We start from the raw sequence: 24,770 nt of genomic DNA, 5'->3' as shown, positions 1-24,770 counted from the left end.
TAAAAACCCTTGATTGCTCATTTGAATGCCAGTCCACTTGCAAACTCAAGTTATCAACTAAAATCAAGATCTGACTTGTCAATATTTGACAAGGGAACAAAGTTAGGAAACAATGCATATTACAATGACAGTAGCACATAAAATATTTAAGAAGTACTCAAATAAACATAGTGTACAGCTTTTTCTAACATGATCTCACATCATCGCAAATTACGTTCAAATGGTAGCTATAGTGAACTGAGTAAACACTTCTTTTTTTTGAGCAGACATGTTGATATAAAGGGCAGCTGAATATCAAAATATCGAACAGGAAAAAAAAAAAATCAAATGATTAAACAGCATAGAACAAACAAAACATAAATCAAACTAACCTTCACCGTAGAGATCAAATAAACGTTCATGTCGTGGAATCTTCAACTTATCTATTTTGTGAAGAAATAAAACGGTTTAAAATTAATCAGTTTTGGCATGAACATATTGCTCCATGATTCCATCACGAGACAGTATAAAGAACAGATTAAATACACAATCATTCCGATATTAACAAAAAATTGGGAAATATATTTCATAACAAATTGACGGGTTGATTAAATAGTCCTGTCCTCTTTGCAATCATTGAGACAAAGTGACTGATGGTCATTGTCAACCTTGACAGATATCACAGGTAAACCACAGACTTGCTTCCTATAATTCCAGAGTAATTTTGTGTTTTACCCAATGTTAAAAAATCAACTGTAAGAATGAATTTCACTGTAGCATGAAACACTCAGGAGTTTGTATATAAAAGGGCGTACTGTTCCTCATAACGGATGGACAATGCATGTAGCAATTTCTGAAAGAATTGTACGAAAACATGGTCACAGGTGATGACCTCGGTAATTGGTAAAGACAAAATACACCCTTTTTGTCATGTTGTTGTCCAGACACTAGAATATGTACTTCATCATATTTTGAACCACTAACACAGACTGTGTTGATCAGTTTTTTTTGTAAGTTTCCATAGTTTGAACTGGAAGAAACCATCTCACCGTCTATGAGGAGCAAGTTCAACCCTCTTCCCATTTCTCGAGAGAGGAACACTCTGGAGAAGTGAAAAATAAAATAAACATCAATTTTTAGGAACGAGAACTTTGACATTTGATTGTCTCACAGGGCAAACTTCTTCCCTGTGTACTCAAATAAGGTAGAAAAATATTGAAAATTAAATTTTTGCAGAACATGTTTCTTGGAAGAAGCCTTTGAGAAGGAAATTAATATATTGTTGATGTCGGTAACATAAACACACCCTGAACCAGATTTCTAGAGAAAAGTACTGTTATGGACATTTAGAGATATGGGTTAATCTGCATTGATTATTAAGAATTTTTTAAGAAAATTGCAGTTTTGGGTAGAACAATATTATATTTATTATATTTTCTCTGTTTTCAAAAACTAAAATTTTCTGATGCATTCTGATTAACTACTTTGGCAATTTTGTGAATGAGGTATCTCTGAAGCGGTGACTTTTTCTTTTCTTTTTTTGGGGGGTGGGGGAGGGGGGCTTTTAGTGATATAAATTTGTGGTTCTGACAATTCATTCATTTATAAAACAACAACATTGTATTATTTTTCTTTCTGCTACTCTGTCTGTGGGAACTTCAGCTCTGCCTACGCATTGTGAAGTCACATTGGACAGATCATTAACTGTTCTGTCAGAGATCTAACATGTGCCACTGGTAATATTGATTTTCGAGAATCTGTACAATCAATATTGTCTGCCACTATAAAGCTGTCGATGCCATGGTTATACGGAGAAGAAAAAAAAAAATCTCAGTAAGAGTATTAGAGAAAGAGCAAAATAAAAAGATAATAGTGTAAATTTGCATTTAAGCGTGAATATGAGAAACTAAAAATTATAAAAAAATAAAGATATAACCATGGTTCAGTTCCATTCACACAGTGCTTCAGCATACAATAGCTGCATTAATAGTTCATTATCCTGAATTATTGAAAACTGAAATAATAAATGTAATCCATCCTTACTGATAGGAACCATTGTAACACATTGTCGGTTTTATGTCCTGTCTTTCCCCCGATGAAAGAGAAAAGGAGAATTGCCCTGCTTGACATCTCACCGGCATTCCGCAATGAAACATCTCTCCTGAGAGACAGAGAGAGAGAGAGAAGATGAATAAAACGGTCGAATATTCATTCCGATCTCTAAATGGCCTGCTACAATAAACAGCATTTATAGCGCTGTGCTTACAGTACATCTGCACAAACTTTCTTCTGCATCTTAACAACATGTACAGTAACAAGATGATCAAACTGTAAATGTAGACTACTCTGTGTTAATTTTTAGGGGGTGGGGGAAGGGAGGAGGACATTAAATCATTTTTCTGCTGGCTGCAACAAGCCCCAACAAGAGCATCAATGATGCAGTATCTCAATACTGGAAGTTTTAATTTTGATTCCTAATTTCAAATCTTTGTTCTGTCTCTACAATTATCAATATCAATCATGGTACAACAAATATATAACTTGCATTTTTGCCACTAATAGTCTCTGCAGGTTACACTTTATCCTGCTAGTCTTGCCTTTAGCGCTCATTGCCTGTGAGTCGAAAGAACGACGTTGCAAGGTTTAGTAATGTCATAGAATATTTAAGAACTTGTTTTTATGTGGTATCCTTCATCTTGGGTCAGTCTCTGTTGGACTTTTTGGTCATATAGTTTGACGTCAATCACAACGGCCAAATTAGAAGAGGCGAACAACTCGACCATATTCTTGATGCCTGCCTTGAGAGCTAGGCCTATTGACCTACTGTATGTTACTGTAGTGGTGACTACCATCAAAACTGTGTCCACTTCTAGATATCAAAACAACCCACGTTTTTCCATCTCAATTTTTCTGACATGAAGATTTCATGGATTTATGACTTGGAAAAAATAATGTAAAAGAAGATTACAAGTTTTTATATGCAAGTGATGGGTGGCCTCCTCCCCCCCCCCCCCCAATAGCCACCTCAGTTCCTCTCCATTTTGTTATTTTATTTTAATTCTTTGTACAATTGATGTCAAACATTACAGGTTCAAAAGAAAGCTAAACATACTTCTTATAACCTTATACATCTTATATCCTTATAAATAAAACATAACCTTATACAATTTTTATAGTCTTATAAAAGTTGTGATGCTATGGCTGGCTCCTGTTTTATACGTACCCATCAAACAAACTTACCCTGGTCCTTCCTAGGAAAAGCTGTCTGAACATCAGTACAATGCTAATGTGGCTATCACTGAAAGCCTAATAGGCCTAGGCCTATAGCCTATATATATATATTTTAAATGCACTAGGCCTACAGTAAGTAGCCTTCAGAAATACAAGAATGTGTATACGTAATTATACAAAATACATGAAGGGCAATCAAACAAACTTATCATGGCCCTTGCTCTGAAAAGCTACCTGAACACCAGTACTATCCTTAAATGGATGCTACAAAAACGAAGGCCTAATTAATATAAATTAAATGCACTACGTAGAATTCAGCAGTACAGGCTGTGTATATGTAATTAGCATGCAATACACACCTCGCGTACCTAACTACAGTAAAGAAAATTTGTCGCGAGGGTAGCCATTTTCGTATATAACATGTAGCTGTCATGAGTCATAGCCAATCTGCTACAAAACAGACTTGGGGGCGGGGCTTAACCATCAAAAACGGACCTTTTTACTAAAAGTAGGGGCGACAGCTCAGTGTTGTTTTAAGAAAGAAAAATCATTTAAACATCAAATAAAGCAAATAAAAGCCATAAAATGTCATATATAGCTAGTAAAATTCTTATTAATACCTACCTGTAAACAACAAATGAAAGTTTAAAATGTTAATAAAATATATAATACATAGGACCCTACTTTAGACGATACCACTGTTGAAAGACAATTCTATTCTATTCTCTTTCATAAAACATAAGTTTTGGAGCGTGTGCAAAACAGGTCTGCCAAAGTGTGTTTTCGGCCCGAATTGGCCCGATTTGGACATAAATCGGTGAAAAAGTCACAGAATGAGATACAATTCTGGAATAAAAAATAGTAACTTTTGTTGGTCTATATGATATATTCTTGCTCTGGAAATTCCAGAGAAAAAGAACTTTGTTTGAAGACGCTGAAAAATTTTTAAGAGAAGAGAGAGTCCCACTTACTGTTACAATATCTCTATACATGTAATGTATTGAGATAAAAATGCTAGAAAATGCTAGCTTCTAGATAGGTGATGATTCACCTTAGTCCAATGTCATTCTTCTTTACTTCCAATGGTTTCCTTGCTATTCAGAAGTAACGTTGTATTTTTGCCTAGAGATGTGCATTTAAAAACAATCCAAAATATGTTTTGCAAAGCTTAGAATTTGACAAAAGTTACAGGAAGAAAACCACTGTCGATGTTCCATCATTCTCTGACCATTTGTCAAAGGAACAGGACTATGTAGACATTTAAGCATCATAATACAGAGGGATTAATTTTTTACATAATACGCATCTAAAGTCATCTAAACCTTAACTTTCAATAATAAAAACGGATATTTCTTCTTCTTTTTTTATATTTTTGTATAGTTACCAACCTCTCTGGATGACCCGTCTCAGGTATTCCTCAACATCGTCAATCAAAGCAAACTCTTCCACTTCACTATGTTGTGTCAACAAGAGCACCAGGATGCAGGCCGAAACGTACGAAATTAAAGCCCAAAAAGATACTGAAATTAATAGAAAAATCACAAATCATAAATGATGTACTGTAAATCAAAACCAACAACTACCAATGTTTTAAGTACTGTAACAACTATTTTGTTAAATTTTGATAGTTTTTTTGCTGGATTTTCATACATAAACCTTCTTCTCTCTACAATCCAAATACAGGCATCAAAATTCAAGCTAATTTTGTTACCATAAGATCATTAAAAATTGCTCTATTTGAACTTCCTGAAAAGTGTACATGCATACTCCACAAGATGCAATCTTTTTTCCACCCAAATAAAATATTGCTTTGCTACCTTACTCTTACCTTCAATCCTCCCCCCCCCCCCCTTCCCATTCCATATCTCATTCATAATATGACTATGTTCATAGTAAACAAAACATGACCAAGAATGATAACAGCACTCAGAAGATTTATGAACACTGGGAAATTCCCCTCCCTCCCCATTCCCAGCTTGCCCAATCTCCCCACCCCCACCCTATACCCATACCAATATCACTTCATACTAAGAAGCAGAAAATATAACTTACAGAGATGGTACCTCTTCCAAAATTGAATTAATTGTTTCTCCATGGGTAAACTTTGCTTTATATCTTCTTCCACATGAAATGATTCCAAATGATTCATTTGATGGGTTCACAAGTCAAAGATTTGACTGTAAAATCAAGTGCTAAGTAGAACGACGTACTAGAAAGGAATGCGCAATACTGCATCTCTACAGGAGTTGTAACAGAATCGAATGGATCCTAATAGACATTGTCTCCAGGTTTGTGAAATTTGAATGAAATCTCTGATGGGCACATATCGATGAAACCAATTAAACAAATAAAAACTGATGTAGTAACCGTACAAAAAAGGACAAATATTATGACTTTCTTTTCTTTCAAAATTTGCTGTGAACTGAATTTACCCACAGCTGGTTTAACGTCGCAACTACTACAACTAAAACAAAATAGTAAAACTGGCCAAAAGTTTGGGCCATTAACATCAATATATCACAGCTGCTTTGTTTGACAACTTTATAAAAACACTTTAAAACCATATTTTGGTAGTTACACAAAACCGTGTAGCCCACTACAAACACAATATTTAGACTCAAAGAGTACAGCTGCTTTAGAAGTTGTTATAAGCCAATATTTGATGTGACAATGAAAAATATGGATTATGCATAAATCTATTGCACTATCGAAAAAACCTGCTATTAAGGTTCTCCATGTTCTTTACATCAAAATGCTTTTTCTTTCTACCTTCATCTATTGAAAGTAAAAGACGTGCACATTTCCTTACTTTTTACCAATCAACCTATCAATTTGTTGAACAATCCAGTTCCAATCGCATCCTTTTGTAAAGTTTCTAACTTTGTATCAGTTGTCATAGCAACCATTTTTCCTATTGAAATACAAGCCTTTTGTTGTTTCAAGATTTATTCTGGTTACAAGTTTTGATTGAAAAAACAACGGTACTGTAGCAGTATAATATAATATCACCTACAGTTTTTTTCCTCTCCAGATATAAACTTATTGATTATCTCTCTATGAGAATCGACAGAAAATGAGAAAGAGATCCCATCGGTTCTGAAGACTACAATTCGTTATCATAAAGATGATAAAAGTAAAGATGATTCAAGATTCAAACAAACAAAGAATAAAACAGCAATAAAACTTTCAAATCAGAAAACCAATTGGCTTTAGCGACTCCTTGACACTACATGATAGCATTCGATAGTAACATTGCACAACACATTTTAATGCGTTGAGTCTGTTGACCATTATTCACTTCAAGATCATTAGTTTGTGTTTTTAATGGAAGGCATTTAATCATATTTAGGCTATAAATGACTCTTTCATGTCAGCTTAGATTTGAATACTGCATTAAATATTTCAAGAGGTTTGGAGAACTCTGTTTAGCTCTTTCTAAACAATTTGTTGATTACAGAACATTTCAGAACAAGTTCGGTACTTAATGAACAAAATAACATGTAAACTGAAGATTATGTCCATGCTGAATTGTGCACAACACTGAAATTATTTAACATGCAGGTAGATACCCTGTGAAACTGTCAAAATACTGCTGAAAAGCTTGAGCTAAGTTTGCAAAATGTAATAGCACTTTTTTAGCTTACCGTATATCTAGCAATTATTGTGTAACTTCGAAGGCCCTTTAAAGTCCCTAAAACCTGTGCTTCTCAACCTTGCCTCTTAGATTCCACACCTGGGTGCAAAAAGTGTGTGGTCATTTCCTCTAACCCATTCCCTTTCCCTCTAACCCTCTAACCCAACCCTCTAACCCAACTCATTCCCTCACTCCCTCTTACCCAAATATTTCTACAAAATCGTATCATATATGTTTTCAATCACTTTCTTTCCCGTACTGTAACGGTGAACATTACGATTCAATCAATATTCATGTTATATATCTGTTACAATTCACTATACAATACACAAAATAGACTGTTCATCGTTCTCATTAATCATTGGATATGGAATAACAGCAGTTCAGTTCAATGATTAATGGGGCCCTTGAGCATGATGCTCTTGAACAAGGTCCTTAATATCAGGATTTACATAGCTTGGTAAATTTGAGACGTAAATCGCTGTGATGTGTTAGCAACATCCAGGCTACCACGTTTCTTGGTTAGAATAATTGTTACAGCACTGAATGCGCACTCAACTAGATAGGGAGAAGGCCCCCCCCCCCCATTCCCCAAATTTTCCTTTTTCAATGTATTTGGGAGTAAATAAATCATGTTAATTCAAATTATATTTTATTTCTATGCTCTACCAACATGAGACAATCAGTTGAATCTGCATAAATTTGATGAAGTTGACAAACCAATATGTAAGATACCTTAACCTGTAACCCAAACCAGGCTTGGGGCGATTACATCTGAATGTAATCGATTACGATTATGATTACTTGAGAATGTATGATTACGATTACGATTACAGCCTAAAGTTGAAGTAATCGATTACGATTATATACATTGTAATGTAATCGTGATTACAATCATGATTACATTGTGGTTACTTGCACAATCCTCTGCATATCTGTTTAATATAACTCTCTGCCGGGAAATAGGGCAATAAAATAGGGCAAAGGAAGGGCATTTACAGTATATACGGACAAAATTGTGGAAGTATATCTACAATTCCTACCAGGCATTACACATTTATGCCTTAACACGTTTAAGATGTGTAACCCATAAGTCCAGTAAAAAATACAATTTAAACAGACAATTAAACAGACAACCAGTTGTGTATGCAAAAGGATTGTGAACGCTGAGAGGCAGCATTGAACAGAATAATTCATTTGATAAAAAATCCTTGAACATGGCGATCAAATCCCCAGTACTTCTTAGTATAAGTTTATTGTGCTAGAGAATTCTAGAAGCAGGAACACTTCTTTGGTCACACGAAAAGCCAATAGTAAGAATTAGTTTTAATCATTTCTACTAATTTTGCCCTTCTCATTCAAATTTCACTGTAATCATAAATGTAATACGATTACGATTACTTTGCCCTTGTAATCGATTACGATTACTTTGTAATTTTCACAAAGTAATCGATTATGGTTACGATTACTTCAAAAAATGTAATCGATTGTCATCGATTACGATTACTGATTACGATTATCCCAAGCCTGACCCAAACTGAATATTTTAATCCTGTACTGTGTTGATAGCTTAAGTATAGGTATGAAATAGCACATGGGCATATCGCATTATTAAAACTTTACATTGAGTAACTGACTATGCATTGTAGCGCATTTTTCACTCCACTCTCTCAAGTATGATAGCTGTTAATTTGAACCAGGTGGTATAAACAATTTGGTAAATACCCAGTAGAGTAAGAAGAACTAACATGGTCAACTCAAGTATTTCAAGCAACGACTAATAAACAGTTTACGCCAGCCATGCAGTTTGTTGCACTTTTTTTGTTTTTACTACCATGTGTTACCAGGCATGCAAACATGACTGATTATGTGTCACTAATTTCACCATGTTTAAGCTTAGCAAATATGTGTTGCATTGATTTTCTAGTTTTTGTTTTAATATTTAACTATAATTTCATTTTTAAATATGGATATTTCATAACAAATACAATTGCAGAAGAAAACTACAATTTTCTTATGTACTATTGTGTAGCAAACAATCACATGTCCTTTTCTTCCAAAATATGGGAATGAAAACTTCAAACAAAAGCATTGGTGTTCCATCAAAACATTTGAAAATGTAGCAAAACATTAACTGGATGCATGCACCAGGAGAGGTCTTGACCTCAATACGTAAAAGGCGGATTGAGAACAATGTCGTCACCAACTTCAAATATTTTGGAAAGTGAATGACATCTTAACACTCACAATGGAATGGGTCTGTCACCAGGGATATCTTTAAATAGTAGGGGATTGCTAACCTTACAGTAGTATAAGACCTCCTTCTGTTGCTTGACATACTGACTTTTGACCCACTGTGCTTCCAAAATTCAGTATGGGACATCCTTCATAATTGGTGTACTGTACATGCACCTAGTGCATGTGATCAAATCATTATATAATGAACAGGAAGCGAAAGTTCGAACCGAATATGGGGATACAGAAAATTTCAACATTGGCAAGGGAGTTCGACAGGGGTGTATCCTTTCACCTTACCTTTTCAACCTTTATAGCGAGTACATAATGAGACAAGCCAAACTAGACAATGTAGAGCTAGGGGTGAAGATAGGTGGCAGAAGAGTCAACAACCTCAGATATGCTGATGACACCACACTGCTCGCAGAAAGCAAAGAAGACCTCCTTAATCTAATGGAACGTGTGCAGACACATAGCACTCAGGCTGGTCTACACCTGAACCTAAAGAAGACCAAGGTTATGTGCACAGAGGAGCTGGACAAAATTATTTTGGGTGGAAACAAAGTTGAAATAGTACACGACTTTAACTTTCTCGGTTCTAGAATTGATGACAATGGTACCTGTAAGGGGGAGATTGTGAGACGGTTAGCTCTTGGGAGATCTGCTGTGACGGGGTTAAACAAGATCTGGAAGGACAAAGCAATCTCATTATTAACGAAGAGTCAACTGATGAAAGTACTAGTTTTCCCAGTTGTGCTCTATGGGAGTGAATCTTGGACAATAACGAAGGGAATGAGGGAAAGAATAGACAGTTTTGAATTATGGTGCTGGCGCAGGCTATTGAGAGTCCCTTGGACTGCACACAGAACAAACATCTCGATTTTGGAACAAATAAAACTCTCACTTCCACTGGAAGCACAGATCCTGAGGCAACAACTAAAGTTTTTCGGTCATATCATGCGGGCGGACGACTCCCTGGAAAAATCATTAATGGTGGGAATGGGTGATGGTTCACGAAAGAGGGGCAGGCTACGAGCACGATGGATGGATGGTGTCAAGCAGGCGACTGGGTTGACTCTGGATAGACTTCGAGGGGCAACCAGGAGCCGGAAGGATTGGAGGATTAAAGTCATGGTCATCACCAGGGGTCGGACACGACTCGACGGCACAAGGTGACATGTTATCATTATTGTGATGCTGTGCTTACAAACACTCACACTAACATATACTCACACGTACATACAGAAGGCCTACACATGCAAACACAATCATAAACCTACTTGGAACGATACAAAAAGGTTTCTTATTTAGTGATCAAGAAGTATAATTATTGCACTATCCCTCAATTCACAGCCCCCCCCCCCCCGGCCCCACTTTCTCATATTTTAAAATATTAGAATATTGTTGGAAAATAAAGTCTTACTTACCCCTCCGAGTAAGGCATGTCCACCTGATCATCCTGAATGTGTCAGTGATGTTTCATCAATGCATCAGGAGCCAATACTGCTTACTATCGGTAGATGACATCCTTTGATGAGTCTTTAATTATCTGTCCAAAGGTTTAAAAGTACAGTAACATAAAATTGTAAATACGTAATTATTTCAAAGCTAGCTTCGGCCACATTTGTCCACCAGTATGAAGTCCATGGATAATCAGCAGAAGATGACTGTGTTTCCTTCGTTAGTTTCTTGGGAGCTTGCACATATGGTTTGATTAGATCGATGAAGCCAAGATCAAGCAGCGAAGCTAAGGCACTGGGGCATCTGCCCTATATATTGTGTTTAACATTCACAAAGAATAGGCAGTGATACGATTGCATCTTTACAACTACACTAGTAAAACTAGGTCATACAATAAATGCAATTGGTGTTCGATCGGGATGCAAGCTTTTCTTTCAAAGTGTGCAAACTTTTTGGGGGGCTTGCGTCCCTGGGACGCAACCTATTTCTCTCTAGTAACATTACTGTAAAGTGATACCAAACTGGGATAGCATTGATAAGATGCGGTAGGATGGATGCATTAAATACCTTCTTACATGTTTCAATGGGAAAATGGGAGGCAAGGCAGGTTAATGCCAAAACAATATAATGTGAGTTAGCCAAGACCTTTGAAATATGGTTAGTAAATGTAAACTTATCATGAATGCAAAGTGTGAAAATTTTTTGCACATTATAAGGAGAAAAAAATCCAGGGCCTAGGCCAAGGCCTTTTAGTCACGGCTCACTGGATGCAGAGGGTTCATATAATATCCAACAGATCAGAGCGAGGACTAGGCTAGTAGAAAAGTTACTGTTGTGAAGCATGTTATTGAAAAGACAACATTAAAATGTTTAATTTCGAAGAGGCCTAACCTAAAACACAGTTAGTGTCAAGGTTCTGATGTTGTACGACGACAATAATGTTAACTGTGTAGCCTAATACAAGTGCTTCAGCTAGTTAGGCTTAGCCTAGCTAGGCCTACTTGAGTATTATCATTTCAATGTGTCGCAAAACTAGTACCAATGCAGTAAACATATCGCGATCACAGACATTTGTATTAATTTCAGTGATCGTGATATACATAGTTGCTTCTCGGTTATTTTTAAAATTGTAGGCATTTCGTGGATAGAACTGATACGAAAAATATTTTAAAGATGCTTACAACAAAACAAAAACACGTCTTTCACATGCACAGGTTCCGATCCTCTCATATCATGTGGATAAAGTAGTGTGAACTTCAGGCTGAGGTTAGTAGCTGTGTTGTCGAAACACCTTGGAACTAACCTCAGCCGTGAACTTCAACACCACAACCCGGGAAACAACATTGAATAGGTGACACGAATGCACAAGGCTGTCGACACTCTCGAGCGTTACAAACATGTTACAGCTTTTTTCAATATCCTTGGTTCAATATTCCCATAAATTTGTGCTGTGTCCATTGAAACGCTGGAACTCTTCGACATTCAGAACGCACCATGTCAAGTCTATGTTTTTTTAATTGGATCCCCCGTCCCCACTTGAGAATGCTTTACAAAAAAGGCCCCAGCTGTATTTAGCTTGTTTAGTGTTAGTGCAAGGTTGTATGTTTTGGCGTATAATGAAACACATGGCAAGTCATTACATGATGGGTGTCATTCGTTACTGAAACTCATCAAGTGAAAGTTTCTATAGTGATGTCATCTTCATTACCAATACTATGTTGTGTTGTATGCCTTTTTTCAGTCTCTGGAACCTTCCCTGATTTTGAGGGGGGGGGGGAAACGTCTTGACTCCCATTAGTCCGAAAAAAATTAGTTCCACACGGGCCCTTCCCTTAAGTTCCCAACCCATACCCACTGGAAACAAGTCCGGGCGAAGGCTACGGTGTTTCACTCCACACCATTTCACCTGTCATATCAGGTATGAGCAGTGCACTGTGGCACCGTGAGAATACTGTGTGAATATTTATGAGTTGAGGCCATCTCGTGTCAATCTGCCAACCAGAAAGCCTGTAGCGCTCTCGGTGTGTCTGACTGGCTGCGAGTACGCCACGATAAGCCAACCAAAATTGCTCCCTTTATTCACTATTTGCACCAATCATATCTTGTTATTTGGACCTGGACACAAACTTCGAAACGTAGCTGACGATTTTTTAGGGAAAAGGTGGGATTAATTGTTCCAAAGATATTATTATAAGCATTTTGATCGCCACATTACCTGCACAATTTTCGTTCGCAGTCCTGGTTAGGCTTAAAATAGGCTACATTTATAAGCTAGGCTACGCTAGCTAACGAGTAGCGTACTGCAGACCGAATTGCCTGCGTAGGCCCTGTACTAGTTAGTAGTTGTAGTTTGTACAGTGTGGTGTGCGATAACTATGAATTATAATGGCCTATATTATTACTACCACAACACAGGGGCGTATCCAGGGGGGGCGCAACAGGCGCGCGCCCCCCCTATTGGCCGTCACCAAAAAAAAAAAAAGTTTAGCAAAAAAAAAAAAAAAAAAAAAAAAAAAATTGATGACGACCTTTATGTGAGATGTCGGTGATCGCTCAACCCCCCCCCCTCCCGTATGCTTTATTTTTTGTTTGCCAAAAAAAGGTTCTGGCGAAGTTCGGTGGCATAATAGTTTTAGAAACATAGATGGTAATTGTGTTTGTATTATCACTATAAACACTAAATGACATGCCAGCCATACTAAATTGTGCATTTTGTGTCCATATTTACTGGAAATGTTGCTTATTATTAAGGTCGAAAAATGGATCACATATGGCCATGGGCGGCGATCCTGGGTGGAGGGGGGATATATCCCCCCATGAAAATGGGTGGAGGGGATGTAATGCACCATATCCCCCCCCCCCCACCAAATGCCAGGGATAAGAATATTTTCATGCCTACATTTATGCATCTTCGTTAATGTACGGCTCTTTTTTAGCTTCATTTCTCGCCTACCATAAACGCAGTGCGATCTTTTCAAATAAAGCGTCTTTATAAAGCAAAAATAGTTGACTGTAGGCTTCATTGGCCCTATAACAACAAAATGTATTATTGCGCCCACGGTATTGATATAGTACATATATGCACCCTCATAGTATTCATATAGGCCCTATAGTAGGCCTACACACGTACATGTTCCCTCGAACAGCTGAGAATCTCATGTAACCAGGGTAATGCTTAATACACGTTTCACCTGGATGCCCTAGCAATCGGTACCTAGGAATGTAACTATGTGTAATTGTGTATTGCATGTGTATAGGCCTATAATAGCCTGCATGAGGCCATTTTCTTCATCGAATAATATAACAGAGCTCTCGAACATTCTAACGTTGCGCCTGAAACAAGATTGACAGGGGCAATTTTCCCAAAATAACACCCGAAATTAAAAAAAAAAGTATTTTGGATCCTGATTATGAGATATTTCGGACATGACATCCCTATTTTAAAGTTGGGTATATGCCGCTTGGAAGCCTCGGGAAGTGCCGTTTCCGGCCATCTAGAGGGTTTGTTAATCCCAAAATTTTCTTGTACGCTTCGCGCCAACTCATGGTGGCGCTACGCTTAGATAGTCAACAAGGTCATATCCCCCCCCCCACTCGGAAGTACGGATCGCCGCCCATGCATATGACACCATTTTGCATTTCAGCCCTTCTTTGAAAGCAAAAATTGTACACCCCTCCCCTTAGACCCATCCCCCAGGACGGCGATCATTCATGCCTGGCGCCCCCCCTATTGGAAAATCCTGGATACGCCCCTGCAACATAAGTCAGTGGTCGCAAGTTTGCTCAGGTCCCATTTACGTACACCTTGTTTGATCGTGCAACTGATATAGAGAAGGAAGTATTCTATTCCAGATTCTCCAAAAATGCATATATAATGCATTGGGAATATCAATACAAATCATATGAATTATACTAAGGCCTTGCCCCCCCCCCACACTCCCAAGGGATGAAGGCCATAGGCAAAACATGTCAGACAATCCTTCCGCCTGGGTCAAGAAATGCAGCACGAGTGGTAAACTTTCCCACAAATTTTTTGTTAAATTTTATGTTCCCTGAGTTCGAAATGCTTGCAGATATATTACCAAAGCTGTATGGTTCCATCCCTCTGTAGGCAGTTTTTCATGTCCCAGTTTCTCAAAGCAAACTTTCGTGACATGTGTGAGATTAAGACCACTTGCCAGACAAGATGTGAATTAGACTTAGGCTTATATAATTTAGGGGTACTTTAATAATCCAATTGGTGAATTTGTTGCTGTAAGAAGTGTTTCCCAACTAAACACAATGATATGTGTACAACTTGACTGAAGGTTAGTGCACAGGTTATCAAACTGAAAGAAACATCAATTCTTGATCAATATGCATACCTCAAACATTGATGACCAAAGCTTCTGCCAGTTTTCTCTATTTTTCTTTTCTGATCGTGGTCCATCAATTGTACAGCTCATGTTTCTGTGGTTGGTAGCTGATGCAGAAATAATTTAGCCTATTTGATTTGATTTATTTCTGTCCTCTTTTACAGTAGGAAAATGGAGGTTACAGACCAGACACAAGACAACCAGGTGCTGACAATATCTGGGAATGATTACTCCCTGTCAGGAAATATGTATCCAGCCACCTCAGGTTAGTCAAGATCAAATAACAAATGTGTGAAGCCAATACACAAAATTAAGCCTCAAATCTTACATGTACAATTATGGTGCCAACAATTAATAGGGAACATAGAAGCATTGGGAAGGTATGAAAAAGCACTTGCTCTGATTTTACTTTTAATAAGTTAGCAGGCCTTTAAAATTCAGGCTATTTACTGGCTAAATGCCAAGTGCATTTTGCTGTTTGCCAGTAGGTGAAAAAAGGGAACGAGCATTTATCTGCCAGTAAACATTAAGAACCTAAACATCAAAATCAAAACAGTAACTAATATCTGTTTTTATTGAAGGAAAATCAAGTGGCAACTTGATTTTAGCAAATAAATTGTTTAATTACTTGTTTTTTTTTAAGCAATTGGCTACAATTTTGAAATTCTAGGCCAGTCTTAACTGTAAGGATATTGGAATGGTCTACCACCTAAATACTGATTATCAATTTAGCCGATTAGGTGATTAAAACACCAAATCTTGGTAAATTCCAGACTTAGGCTTCCTCTGACTTTGTCTTTCATCTTTTGACTTCATGAGAGTGACTGTGTGGGAAGGTCTGTTGTTATTCTCCCTCACAATGTATATTCCAATGTTGTTGCATGAAGATCTGGCAGGCTGTTGGAAAGATGATACTAGAATTAGGAGATATAAAGAATATATGCACAGTCAAATGTCTTAATACAGTTTCATTTTCAATATAGTGGATGACTCTCTTGGGGTGAATGCAGACGATGATGCCAGTGGCGAGGAAAAGCTTCAGATGCTATCACCTTTAAGAGAACAAGACAGATTTCTGCCAATTGCTAATGTTGCCCGCATTATGAAAAACTCTGTGCCAAAGAGTGGAAAGGTACTTTCAAACAGCTTTTCTGAAAATCTATAACTTGTACAATTGTATTTCGTTATCATAAAGGTGTATGGCGTGAGTAAGTTTATTATGTGCCGGAGAAGAATAAGGCAAAAGAAGATGGAATGACACATTAAAATTGCATTTCATTTTTTAGTATTTTTTACTAAATTCTTTTCTTCTCCATTTCTAATACCAACTACTCCTGCAATCCCATCAGAATGTAGGTAGTGCTAATGAGTACTAATGTCATCTTTAAATCTGATAAGATCAGAGGAACAACCCAAATTTTGGGTGCAAATACAGGAAAGATGTTGATTTGTTTAAGAAGCAAATGCATGAAGATGACAGGCCCACATCTGTCTTATGTTTGTTATAACCATTGAAAGTTTTTAAAATCTGTCATGTTACAAGCCTTGGATACAATGAATAGTTCATTCTTTGGTTGTTTTAACCTTAGATGGACACCTAGAACTCTGTTTAGAGTCAGCAATGATTTTATTGTATAAGGTCATACAGAGGGGTAAATCTTTACTTTCTTCGGCTACAGTTTGTGACGTCCTACCTATTTGCCGTATTTTGAGTGTATAGTTTTGTCCTCGGACAATTGCGGAACAAGAATTCCTTGAGCAATAATATGTACCTTAATTTTCATTCATACAGAGAATGCGTGTTGTTATTGTTAACCAGCTTAAACAATATTTTTTTGCTATGGAAAGTTGGAAGAACTTTCTACAATGGTTTTGCCTTATGATTGAATTACTTTTCCTTTCAGATATCCAAAGAAGCCAAGGAATGCGTCCAAGAGTGCGTTTCAGAGTTCATCAGCTTCATAACTAGCGAGTATCCTTTTGATGTATTGCTGAAGGCAAAAAAAATGTATGCGATGGTCATGTCATGTGTATGTATGTGTATGTGATGCCTTGCTTGTAAACAGGATAACCCCACATGCATTAATTTGCATGAAAGTCATACTAAGTATATATGTCTGTTTAGTGAGTTCTCTGCTGCTTTTGTTATTGGTTAAGATTCATAGGTCATTTCAAGGCTTCCAGTGACCAGGATATGAAAATCTTGTAATGAGGTCTATTCAACGAGTACAGCTTCAGTGAGTCCCTTTGAGAGAGGTGGTAGGTGCCCATTAACGACTTCAGATTTAGTGGATCTCAGGCGGGGCAAATTTTTAATGGTTGTCTGCGTCAACCAAACTTATGTCCAATACACCAATGGACGACTAGTTGTTTACGTCAAATTTAGATTGCATTTTAACTAAATACCCTCAAATAATTAAAAAAAGAAGCTATTACCACCCACAAAGCTAGTGTTCTAACCCACACATCTCTCTTTCAGTGTACAGATTGGTCACTGCTATTTTCCACAAAAAAATCAGACTACCAAAAACTTAAAGGCCTAACTGTCTATGGAACAACCAGAAGAAATCCTGAAATAATTCTCCCTGTCAGGTCTTGATCCACTTTGGTTCAGTAGTCCAATCTATGAAAGGGTCACAATATGCAGTAATGTACAATAGGTCTGAGGTAATATTGAGCAACACACAGTTCAGAGAATGACATCTGTGTAATATTTGGACGTACTGTAGATAATCATTTCAGAGAGACAATGTTCTTGTGTTGGGGGACTTCCACACAACATAGATATTGTCATCTCAGTTTGACTAAAGAGGAGTGGAAGGTTATCACTGTAGTTTCCTTTCAAACGGGAAAAGAAAATTTCCACGGAGCGATAGCGTCTGTGCATGTGTCTGTATTCCACACCTGAAAATTTTTAAAACTTGGAGAGATTGGAAAAATGCATTGTAAAATTCTTATAGTGACAAAATGGGTTGCGTTCCACAAGTACTTCTTCAACGAAGTTCAAGTGTGTTTTGGTTCTCTGTCAAATTAACCCAGTTACTGTTTCAATGACTTATTACCAGTCAGTTAAATATATCTTCTGGCAAGGAATCACAAAACCCAAAACATCAGGGCTGTCTGGCAGGTCAGGTCCAACGTGGCTGTCATGCTACTCATGTATGTATGATTTTCCAATCCTTAACATATGAATGTTCAACAGAGCAAGTGAAAGATGTCACCAAGAGAAAAGGAAGACTATCAATGGTGAAGATATACTCTATGCAATGTCAACTCTAGGATTTGATCCCTACGTGGAACCATTAAAAATTTATCTACAAAAATACAGAGAGGTACGTCACGTTCTGTGTCTTCTCTCTACTTTGGTATCTTTCTTCTCCAGTTTGATGTCTTGAAATAATTTTATTTGTAAAGGGTAACGTCTTGCTATCTGTCTGTTTTGTCTAAGGCCTTACAATTTCTGGCAATTTTCCCAAAGTAAGATTAAAATTTATCAAGTTAATTGATCAAGTTTAGACATTCTAAATCTGTGTGTATGTATGTTTTTTTTGTTTTTTTTCCTTTTCATTATTTTTATTATATATAAGTAATTCCACTTCATTTTAAAATTGTCATTACTCAGAGACTATATTTTCCTCTAAGTATAAGTCACATGCATGCAATGAACAGGTTATAAGATCAGAGTTTCGGAATAAATCCTGCAGAAACTTTCTCAACATAGAGGGACGTCGTCTTGATGTATGAGACATTAACCTTTTTACAAGATACATATTTCTTGAGGACCTGTATTTGATTTTTTTCTGCTCTCTGCACAGTGCATAAAAGGAGACAAAAATATGATGCCAAGACCTTCAGAGGACGCCCTAGATCTAGCAGATGACTTCAGTAAGTATATCATTCAGGGGACATGCAATGGTAACACTGAAACATCCATAACACATTTTTTATCAGATTCACTTTGTTTTTGTTTTTTTTGGCTCAACTTTGCAAATGTTTCCTTCAGATCGATTACTCTATTCTATAAATTATGCAGCCATCTGGTAATTGGCATTGTCACTCGCTGGTTAATAAAAATTGCAGCCTAGCCTCGTATTTCAAAGTTATTAGATCTGATTATTACATTGGCTGGGACAGTGTAAGTTTCAAAACACTTCTGCACAGGATAATTAAAGTTTTCTCAATGGTCGACCGGATAAAAGTGTTGAAGTGGTTGGTAAGTGATTAAGATTTAAATATATAAATATTGCAATACCTTTAACCATCGCCTATAAAGTTATTATGCAAGTTATTAAAGTACAACATTAGTTTTTTGTTAAGATAATCTCACTTGAGTTGTTTACTGCCATGTGATAAGTAATTACAAGGAGAGCTTTTCAGAAAGTTTCATCTTTGCTTGTCTTGTCCAATAAAGGTGCGTCTGGTTTGTCGACAGCAATAATAGCCGCAGACCAATCTGGACAACCCAGTGTGTACAATACAGGATTTTCAACACAAGTACAGGTATACTTATTCAAGCAATCTTCCTAAATGATCTTATATAAGATAACATATCAGTATCCATTTTTCAACTTCAAAGAAGTTTCTCTTCGACAAAACTGCAAAATAAACTTAAAGAATACGTTATAATGCCTTGGCTGCATTTTCCTCTATTTCAACTATAAAAGTTAACAACATTTCGATAAAAATTGGAATAGCATAGTTTCATACTTAGGACTGCCAATGTTGCATATATGCTTCTTGTCGTGAGAGTTTAAAGCTCAGTGAAATCGTAATTCCTGCAAAATGGGAAATCAAAGTATCAAGTACAAATAATATATATACGTGGCAAAACTGGAACCAAACTTGATTAGTTTGCAACTACGTCTGTTTGATGTGTGGTACATATTGTGTCGATATGTTGAAAATGCATATATCTTTCTTTCACTAAGTAACAGACAGGAGTAACTAATATGTTTGCTTAGCAACAATTAACTGGCACAGTGCAAGTGCTTCATGTTTACAAGAATTGTTTTATTCGGTTCCCAGATTGCCCAGCAACTGAATTTCTAGTAATGGATCTCCTCGGTTCCTTTGTTGGTTTTTATTCGGAGCACCGTCACCTGTATGATATTGGAAACAGCAAACCTTGGCTCAGTTCTTCAGTACTATGGAAATCAAACCACTGATATACCTTGCTCTACCTCTCAGCAAAGGATGATGCAACAACTGGAAATATTGGAGAAAAACTGTGAAATATTAACATTTGGATAGATGTAAGCAGATGATACAAGTGTTTTCTGCAGTACTGACAATGAAATTTAGAGACTTGATGTCTGGACTTACAAGGGAAGGTGACCGCCATTACAGCTATGGTCACGTTAACAATCGTTAATCGTTGTGATAGGTGCTAATGATGATAATAAACAACTTCTCACAGAGCTAACAAGAACTTCTTTGTGTTATTGGAGATGTAAAGAACTTGACGTTCCGTCATATATTATAGACCGAATATGCCAGACAGTCTCAAAAATGACGTCACAGTCTCACAGAGGCACCAGTGCATGTTTCAGTAATATCTTTTCTTTATTAAAGACTTTCATTCATTGGTAGTTTTTTCAAGTATCTTGCTTAAATATTGCAGTCAATAAAACAACATTACACTACAATTGCTCTCATTAACAACTGACAACACTGTTGACTTTGACAGTGAAAACTGAGACTTATGAAGAAACAAAATTGATATTCCACCTCCTTATTTTCACACCATCGTCACAGGTCAGGAATATTACAATGAGCTGACTGTTGTTAATCCATGATATTTTGCGAAAAACACAAAAACATTTCTCTTAGCTTTTCTGGGGAAATTTTCATCTCAATGGACTGTCAGATAGGGTAAAGAAATTTGTAGTTGTTTCTGTCCTGCATCGATATCTGTGTTATAATGTATATTTTAGTTTTGTAAATAAGCTTTTTCATGAATTTGGTTGATAATATTCTGATGATATGATGATAAATATCTGATAGAAACATCCCAAATGTCAAGCACTGTTTAGTTGTCAAGAATAGCATTGTCATCTCTATCAAACCCATTTTCACCCACCCATACATGATCCGTGCTTAGATGATGTTGAAGGTTAGAAAACTTTAATTTATTTATTTCTCATGTATTTGATGCGGTGGAGATGTAATCAACATTGTTATGCTTCAGGGTATCGGGGAGTTTGTGGTTTATCCTCAATTTTGGATCCGAGCATGTATGCACTCGAAAAACTTATGTCAGTGATATTATGACTTAACTAAAAAAATGAAATGGGTAATTAAAATATCAAACGACCAAGAAATTTGTTATTTAGACGCTTATTTCTGTCTTTACTCTGATTGCTTTGTGCTTCAAGAAAGCAACATTAATTGACCACAATATCCTGGACTAGAGTGAAAGTGCTAAGTATGTATTGATGCTAAATTATGTTTGTAAAAGTGGCCTGCACAAAGATTGAATGTACAACCAAGAGAATGGAAATATTTGTCGTTTTAATACAGATTTTGAGGTCTAGTGATTTTAATGCTATTTGATATTAAAATCTCATAATAATGAAGCTTATTTAGCATGACCACTTGACTAGTCCAAGTTTCAGATCAAATAATGAGCTAAACTAATGTGATGATTTCCAGTGAGTAGTCAATTATTTCTTCTAGGGTATGACAAAGGTGTCTAAGTGATGAAATAATGAGAAGAGTTGGAAGTTGGAATTGTTACTTGCATAATAAAGTAATCTATTACCAGTTGTAACCCTACTTTGAGTAGCACTTGGAATGTTTTTCTTTTGTAAATTACACAATTTGGATGTTTTGGTCATTCCAATGACAAACATTTGTATCTTTGTGACATTATTACTAAGTTTTCAAAAATGATTAAAACTCATACTTTTTCAACGCTGATAATTTGTCAAATGTTCAATGAAAATGTGATTTAAATAGTCTTGTTTGCCGTTCTGTTAAGAAAGCAAAACTTCTGAAAGAGGGTCAGGAGTGCTGGACATTCTCTACATTGAGTTAGAGCTTTGAAGTGCGGCAAACCCTTTTCTTATACCTCAGGTAATTCTCTCAATGGTCTTTTTAATACATTAAAGATGTATTAAGTAAAGAAAGACTGTGACTTGCAGACTTGATAATAATTGTCAGATATATGCTTATGATGTAAAAATTGCAAAATGTAAACAAGAGGAATGCATTTTTCTGTAATTTACTGTTATGTTTTAAGAACAGTCGAAAGAAAATTTTGTGCTTTCTCTTCTTTTTAACAAATCTAAAATATCATCACAAAATTGCTGTCAGACAAACATTCCATATATTTAGATTTGTTCTGTTACAATTCAATCTCATTGGAAGTTAGGTGGAAAATAAATGTTAATGATGCATTTACTCAACTTCTGGTAACTGTAGGCATTTTAACAGAAATAGTTCTTACCTTCTTGCATGCACACTGACATACTTTAATTTGAGCAAAAATTTCTTACATGTGAACCAAAAAAATGGTGCAGTCAAGATTTGTTATGTTGCTATAAATGGACACTGTCCCAAACGTCAACCTCCTTTAAACTTATGCATGGAAAATGTTCATATATATCCATTTGTAAGCACAGGGTAGCCTATTGGTTCTCTTAGACTGTCACATTTCTAAGACTTCATAAACCTTCTTTACCAATTTGATTGATAAGAACATTGCTTTTTTGCAGTATTTGTCCATACAGGTTTGAATAGTGTTGTCTTTGTCTTTGGGTCTGTCTTTCTCAAAATGAATGTCAGTGTTCATGGCGTTACATTGCATTTGATTACTCGAAATACAAAATGTCTTTTGTAATCTTTTGTCAGTCAAGCTAAGTTAGGTTCACAATGTATGAGTGGTTTCTGAAGTTGTTTTTCCCAGAGTAGTGAATATCATGCATAATACCCCAGTTGTAATTCACCCTTGTACAAGTTATATCAATAAATATACAGTGAGTACATGAAAAATGCTGTTTCTTTACTTCTCATTTTTTCCCCTTTTTTGTAAGATCCATTTTATTTATCTTTTCTTACCTTAAGCTTTCCAAGGACATAAACTCTGGAGTTCACTCCCCGACAATGTTATTAAATGTCTCTCAAAATATTATTTTTAAAAGTGCCCTTAAACACAATCTTATTACCAAACATCTGTTATTATCAGTTCCTTGGGTCTGTTTTAGCCATTTTCACCTGAAATAGCTGTGACTAGAAATAAAATACTTTGAATGATGAAAAATGTAGCTGGGTAACATTTTCTTTAGGTCCTTAAGGTCATAAGTTTCATTGCCTTCAAAGATGCTAGAAAGTAGTAAAAGCAACTCACTCATTCCTCAAAGCTTAAGATTTTCCTGCCATCCTCATAGTTTCATCTGACTAGCACAATTAATTTAATGTCTGGAAATAATTTGGACAGTGAGAACCTACAGGAAAATATCTTAAACACTTAACAATTGTAGCATTCTAAATTTTGGGGCTGTAACTGTAATGATTTTTAACTATTATTGGAAAAGTTTGAATTTCGATCTTACTGGCACATTTTTACTTCTTAGGGTTGAATAGTGAGCATGTTATAAGTTTCTTCGAAAAAGAAGCGTCAGTGGATCTGAGGGGTGCACTAGGCAGGGAAGATTGTCACATTGCTTTATTTGATGAATGAGAGTTTGTTGAGAGGAAATGCTTGAATCGTAAGTCTGGTTGATTCAAACCATAGATGAATCCTGTCATTTGTGATACAAACTTTGCAATGAAATTCTGATTCTCACAATGATAATAATATGAAACACCTCGCACATACCTGTAAAGCTGGTGCTGTGTACTGAGTACGGCTCTATGTGGCAAATAATCACCATCACATGAGTTACTGTATCTTCTACCACACTAAGCAAAGAAAATAAATGTGGATGTCCTTTTACTTTATCTCAGTAAAAGTGTACTGCATATGGGTTAATGAAGTGAATGTGGCTCCTCCAGTGCAATCTACAGGGGTGGTAACAACTTTATCAAGTATTAAAACATACATGAATCCTATATTTCAAGAAATCCTAGATCCACCCACTAAAATCAAATACTTTCAGACATTTGCATCTCAAGTGGATTCATTCTTTTTCGTAATACTTCTTCGTGCATTTTACTGTGACCCAAAGTTCCTGAACCCAGGGACGTAGCCAGAAATTTGAAGGGGAGGGGGGGGGGACAGAAATTTAATAGGGCATTTCTCACAAAGGGAGCATTATTATTACAAAGAAATTGTTTGCCCAAAATACCTCCCACGTTGCAGGAAATAAACAATAATAAGAGTTGTATTTCGTAGCAGACGAACTTCCAGGGGAAAGATCGAGAAGGGTCGCTTAGCTTTCTTAACCATGGATCTGTTTATAGCTCCATGCTTCAACCTGATATTTCCTGCTTTTAGTTAAATTTTATTTCTCGGGGTTCTCAAAGGGGGACAGGGAGGGGTGGGACCGATCGCTCCCCCATTGCTCCCTCCCTGGCTACGTCCCTGCCTGAACCTGAACCTATATAACGATTGTTAATTGTCATCTTCTCCATGATAGCCTGAGGGAAGCGAGTCGTTTTGATTCGCTAGTGTTCACCGTACCACTTATCTATTTTGGTCGATGTAGACTGATTATATTCCAGTGCACCCTCTGAAATGAATTTTGACAGATAATACAAAAATAGATGCTTCTACATCGACTGGTAGTGTAAACTTAATGTTCAAAAACAACTACAAATGGTTTTCTTAGACACCAAAAATCATAGGTAATACATATAAAACTAATATATACATTTTTGCTGCTCTCAGGTCAAACTTTTCATCAGAAAAAAGATTGAAAGCGTACGATTTAGTC

General features: G+C 36.5%; 2 protein-coding genes across 8 annotated transcripts in view; one reads left to right on the top strand and one right to left on the bottom strand.

Annotated features, from left to right (window-relative positions):
• LOC139961959 (protein O-linked-mannose beta-1,2-N-acetylglucosaminyltransferase 1-like) overlaps positions 1-12,396 on the bottom strand; it is a 34,415-nt gene extending 22,019 nt beyond the window's left edge. The window contains exons 1-6 of one of the 5 annotated variants that reach the window (XM_071961688.1): positions 11,722-12,396; positions 10,507-10,628; positions 4,599-4,730; positions 2,023-2,140; positions 1,029-1,081; positions 372-422 (exon numbers count right to left, since the gene is read on the bottom strand). In XM_071961688.1, coding sequence (XP_071817789.1) covers positions 372-422; positions 1,029-1,081; positions 2,023-2,140; positions 4,599-4,730; positions 10,507-10,537 — 385 coding nt within the window. In that variant the 5' untranslated portion in view covers positions 10,538-10,628; positions 11,722-12,396. Of the gene's footprint in view, positions 1-371; positions 423-1,028; positions 1,082-2,022; positions 2,141-4,598; positions 4,731-5,262; positions 6,895-10,506; positions 10,629-11,721 lie in introns of those variants that run through there. The other 4 variants (XM_071961689.1, XM_071961685.1, XM_071961686.1 and 1 more) reach the window with 4 other exon arrangements.
• Positions 12,397-12,546: 150 nt separating this feature from the next.
• Positions 12,547-22,887, top strand: LOC139961964 (uncharacterized). Of its 3 annotated transcripts, none has more exons than XM_071961699.1 (8): positions 12,547-12,701; positions 15,060-15,160; positions 15,879-16,027; positions 16,800-16,867; positions 18,098-18,227; positions 18,711-18,780; positions 19,328-19,395; positions 19,921-22,887. In XM_071961699.1, exons 2-8 carry the CDS (start codon positions 15,067-15,069, stop codon positions 19,942-19,944), a joined length of 603 nt encoding a protein of 200 aa, XP_071817800.1. In that variant the 5' UTR covers positions 12,547-12,701; positions 15,060-15,066; the 3' UTR covers positions 19,945-22,887. The 3 variants fall into 3 exon arrangements, with proteins under 3 accessions (XP_071817800.1, XP_071817797.1, XP_071817799.1); XM_071961696.1 differs by having other exon boundaries at positions 19,307-19,395; XM_071961698.1 differs by having other exon boundaries at positions 12,557-12,701; positions 15,063-15,160; positions 19,307-19,395.
• Positions 22,888-24,770: the final 1,883 nt, after the last annotated feature.

Source organism: Apostichopus japonicus, chromosome 20 (assembly GCF_037975245.1).
Source record: "Apostichopus japonicus isolate 1M-3 chromosome 20, ASM3797524v1, whole genome shotgun sequence".
NCBI classification, from domain to species: domain Eukaryota; kingdom Metazoa; phylum Echinodermata; class Holothuroidea; order Aspidochirotida; family Stichopodidae; genus Apostichopus; species Apostichopus japonicus.
The sequence above is the reverse complement of the archived record's forward strand: the minus strand, read 5'-3'. Positions and strand labels throughout refer to the sequence as shown.